Below are 5,000 nucleotides of genomic sequence, written 5' to 3'. Positions count from 1 at the left end.
CTAAATGACTGTTTATGCTATAACAGTGTTAGTTGTCACACAACATGACATGATCAGCTGTCACGACTGCTTATGACACATGCTATGTCATTGTTTGTCATTCTTATGACACGCCATCTGCCCTGTAATACCTTACGAAGATCCAAGTCTGATTGAGACCTTGTCATAGTAAATGTGGTATCTGAGCAATGTAGTGTGTCGGCCACTTTGTTGCTGGGGGCAGTTATTTCGCCCACACTTTTGTATCATATGACGTTACGTTCTTTACCATCTATCTGCACCATAGAACTGCTACCAGAAGGAGGCGGTGTTGAGGCCAGAGAACAACCAGGTCATCAACCTGACCACGCGCTACACCTGGTCCGGCTGTGTGGTAAGAATTACTGTTAATAGAGCTCCAAAGCGTGCCGTCAGAACAGTTTGTTAAACTTACTTCCGTTTCAAGATGAAAAACTCATTCATTTTTCCCATCAACACTTTTTCAAACAGCTAATATAAGCATTGTGTAACACAGAGGATTACAGTTTCTTGTATGTGTTCTTGTCCGATTAATGAGCGTTTGATTCGTTTTTATGTTGGCTGTCTCTAGTTTCTATGTTAGGTTATCCACTTTCAAGTTTTGACTTAGAGACAAAATAATTGAGGAATGATTACCAGAACCAAAGGCTAGTTAATCGGGGAAGGAAATATACAAGACAATGTACACCTATGTGTAAGACAATGCTAATATTATCAAGTCACTGAGAAAATCCCGATGGGAAAAATAATGGGGATTTTCGGCTGGAACCAGAAGTAAGTTCACAGGCTACAATTTGATGAAAACGCTTTGCTTATTTATGTTTAAAGTATTATCTTGTGATGTTGTGTGCTTGCTAGTTTGCTACTTTTCTTCTTTTTTTCTTTTTTTTTTACCAGTTTATCAGTTCAGTGAGTTTTGGTATCACATTTTGGCTATTTTGAGGTCTGAAGGTGTGTGTTTAACACCCTGATAACACCTAAAATGACAACACCCTGTGTGTGTATCTCCGTCTATGTTTGGATGTGCTAATTCAATCATACGTTTGATTGTTTTTTTCTCTCTCTCTCTCTCAGGTGGAAGGAGAGGGGGATGAGGAGGTGTTGAGCTGTGTGGGAGGTCGTAGCTTCCGTTCGGTGAGGGAGAGATGGTGGTACATCGCTCTCAGCAAGTGTGGGGTAAGCAGTGACCTCTCACTCCTGCTCTGAAGGCCAGCTCACACCATGGCTGCTGCCCTGACGCAGGCGTTGGCAATCTCTTAGATGTACTGTAGTGTGCCAATTTCTTATTTTTTCAGCCACTCCAACAGCCTTGCGTGCCAACTAGATTTGACCATCTTAATGATAAATTTGCTGTTTGGCCTAAATTACAACACACTCTGATCGCTTGATGCTTCGTCACCAGTCTGGAGTAACATTGTGTCCATGAGAAGGCAGCAATATAAGTGGAGTTGTATTCACCTTCATAGTGCAAACATGTGATTCACTCTGCAGTATAATAAAGCGTGCAGTATACCCAACGCGCTACAGCCCAGCTTGAGAAATGGAAAGAGTAAAACTCACTTTCCATCATTAATATTCAATTAAAAGGTTATTATGGGCGACTTTTCGCGCTGCCAGGCTGTGGGACATTACACAAGTAACCAGTGCTGCTACAGCCTATCAATTATGGTAAACCAAGGACACGGCAGAAAGGTTAGTTATCAAAACAACAAAACACTTTACACACAATGAAAGTAACCCGTCAGTCAACGATGGTATTCAGAGACGTAGCCTAATCATGTCGTTGATAGAGTGTGAAACAAATGCACAACGTTCATGTTAGACGTTCATGAAACAAATAAACTCAGACCAAAAACTGTCTGAAAGTAGTGAGTGTATGTATTAGCCAAGAATAAACTGCTTTAAATTTGATGCGAACTCCACTCTATTACGAAACCTGTTGGTCCAGATCTGGATACTTGGATATTGGTTGCCAGATGGTAACAGGTAGAACAGGGCGTGACTGGGATGGCTGCTGTCCTGTGTGTTTTTTTGCACTTAGACGGTAGGGTTAGGGTAGAGTACTGAATCATAATCAGCCTAGTTTTGTATTGTGATAAATTAGCTCTACTCAGGGACTGTAGCTGAGCTGTGTGTGTGCGTGCGTGTGTGTATGCAAGTGAGTGTGTGCCTGTGCCTGTGCCTGTGCCTGTGCCTGTGCCTGTGCCTGTGCCTGTGCCTGTGCCTGTGCCTGTGCCTGTGCCTGTGCCTGTGCCTGTGCCTGTGCCTGTGCCTGTGCCTGTGCCTGTGTGTGTGTGTGTGTGTGTGTGTGCATTGGTATTAAATGACATGCATTTATCCACACACTGGCTTGTGTGTGTGTAGTGTTGGTTAAGAGTGTTAGTGCAGAGGGTTGTCACGGCAGCAGGTGTTGACAGACATGATGCCTAATGTTGTTGGACTGAAGTTTAAGCTCTGTCTCTGGCCTTAGAGACTCACCGCGTCCGCTGCCAATTTCCGCCTACGTCTCTTGCTTGCTCTCTCTTCACCTCCCTAATATCTTTGCCACTCTCACTCTCTCACTTAATGTCTTTGTTTCTCTCTTTCTCTCTCCCGCTCATTAAACCTCTCCTTCTCTCTCACTCTCATATTCACTCTCTCTACCTTCCTCTATCTCTCTATCTCTTTTCTGTGTGACCATCTGTATGTCTTTATATCCTCTTTATCCTTTCCCTCTGCTTTCCCTCTCTGTACATCTGTATCTCTTTCTTCTTCTCCTTCTCTCTCTCTCTCTCTCTCTCTGCCCTCCCTGGCTGTATTGATTTTGTGACAAGTACACGCTTTAATATATATATATATATATATATATATATATATATATATATATATATGGTTATTAATGACAGCAGCAATATAGAGTACATCACAAACACTATCAACATTTTCCTTTTTCTCCCCCCCATCCCTTCCCCCACATTTAGATACATCCTACGCAGTTTAGCTTCGCCAATATGTAATCTATGTAGATAGATAGATAAATAGATAGATAGGTACTTTATTGATCCCCGAGAGGAAATTAAGGTGTTACAGCAGCTCACATCCCCTAACAACAACAACAAAATGTTGTTACAATGTGACAATAGAATAATAGAATAAAATAGACATCTGAAACATTATGTACAGTAAGAACAATCCAGTATGATTTAACATCCCCCAGCCTGACTCTGATCACCCCGATCGAGCCAGCCAGAGGAGGAGTTGTACAGTCTTATTGCAGCAGGCAGAAAAGATCTATAGCGCTCCTTAGTGCAACGTGGTTGTAGTAATCTGTTGCTAACGGAGCTTCTCTGCTCTACCACAGTGTCATGTAGGGGATGGGAGGAATTGTCCATGATGGCCAGGAGTTTGGTCCTCATCCTCCTATTGGCCAATTCCTCCACAGTGTCCAGTTTGACACCGAGGACTGAACCAGCTTTCCTAATTAGCTTGTTCAGCCTCTTGGTGTCACCTTCCTTGATGCTGCCCCCCCCCAGCATACCACCACGTACAGCACTGACTGGTAGTCCTGCACACGTCAAAGGACCTGAGCCTCCTCAGGAAATGAAGCCGGCTCTGGCCACTCTTGTACAGAACATCTGTGTTACCAGTCCAGTCCAGTTTATTGTCCAAGTGCACCCCCAGGTACTTGTAGCTCTGGACCACCTCACGTCCTCTCTCTGGATGGAAACAGGAGACAGGGGGACCTCCTAAAGTCCAACACCATCTCCTTTGTCTTGCATCCATCATCCACACCAATGTCTGCCTGCCAGGGGGTCCAAGGATGTCTTCACCAGGGGCCTCGTGTGCTAGCACCAGTCTTTCCATGGTCTTTATGATGTGAGATGTCAAGGCTAACGGTCTATAGTCATTCAGAACACTGGGGTTCCTTTTCTTTGGTACCGGTACCAGGCAAGACCAACCAGACTGAGGCTCAGGTTAAAAAGGTACTGGAGCACTCCACACAGCTGGTCCGCGCACACTTTGAGCACCCTCGGCTGGTCTGGTAACTGAGCAGGGCTGGAGGAGCTGGGGGGAGGAGAGGGAAAAGGTATTACTTCCTCTAAAGTAATACCTTCAACTGAATAAGATGATGTCTAGTATTAATTGAACAGTGTGTAATTGAAAAGTGTATGTATTTAAGGCTCTTGTCCCACATCTCATATGAAATAGCAGCACCCAAACCTCTTTCCCAGGCAGCTTTGCTCCTCACCCTTTTGATGGAGGGAGAGAGATGGAGTCTTGGCTGTCAGATAAAATCAAAGGCTTTTTTTTCTCCCTCTGCCACAACAACCAGCAATTCAACAGTCTTTGAACTCTCCCTCCGTGAAATGAGCTCTTTGTGCGCTGACTGTCGGTCCAACCCCCCCCCCCATCTCTCTCTCTCTCTGCCCTCCCTGGCTGTATTGATTTTGTGACAAGTGCTCGCATGGTGCTCCACACCCTTTTTTTATTTTTTTATTTTTGTATAATCTGTTTATTAATTACTGTAGCAATAAAGAGTACATCACAAACAGTACCATTTTCCAACCCCCCAATCCCAACCCACTAACACAATGGGATCTTATTTAAAAATCAAATCAAATACATTAGACTGCCAAAAAAAAACATAAAAAGATCGAACAAAGGACAAAAAGACGAATAACCTTAGACAATATACTACAATGACAATGCACTGCAATTATACTTGGGTTCTTTCTTCAAGGTATTTCAAAAAAGGCTCCCAGAGATTGTCAAATGCAGACCATGTTTTCTTCATTCTGAATGGAATAAGTTCACAACTCCAAACATAAAAACACAAACATTTGCCATTTCTGTTAACCATGCCTGCATTGAGGATGCATTGTTCTTTTTCCAAAAACAGTAACACATTTTTGGGATAATTTGTTCTTGCACTTAGGACTTCAACAGTAGCATATCAGAACAGCCAAGGACTACTGTATGAGCAAAGGCTCTGGGTCAACCCA

General features: G+C 43.4%; 1 protein-coding gene across 1 annotated transcript in view; it reads left to right on the top strand.

Moving 5' to 3' along the window:
• Positions 1-5,000, top strand: part of tmem145 (transmembrane protein 145) — a gene marked incomplete at both ends in the record, with an annotated part of 18,909 nt that overhangs the window by 6,465 nt on the left and 7,444 nt on the right. The window contains 2 exons of the mRNA XM_083679077.1: positions 287-373; positions 1,093-1,194. Coding sequence (XP_083535203.1) covers positions 287-373; positions 1,093-1,194 — 189 coding nt within the window. The remainder of the gene's footprint in view (positions 1-286; positions 374-1,092; positions 1,195-5,000) is intronic.

This window comes from Argentina silus (genome assembly GCF_951799395.1).
Source record: "Argentina silus genome assembly, chromosome: 10".
Lineage (NCBI taxonomy): Eukaryota > Metazoa > Chordata > Actinopteri > Argentiniformes > Argentinidae > Argentina > Argentina silus.
This window is presented reverse-complemented; position numbering and strand designations above follow the sequence as displayed.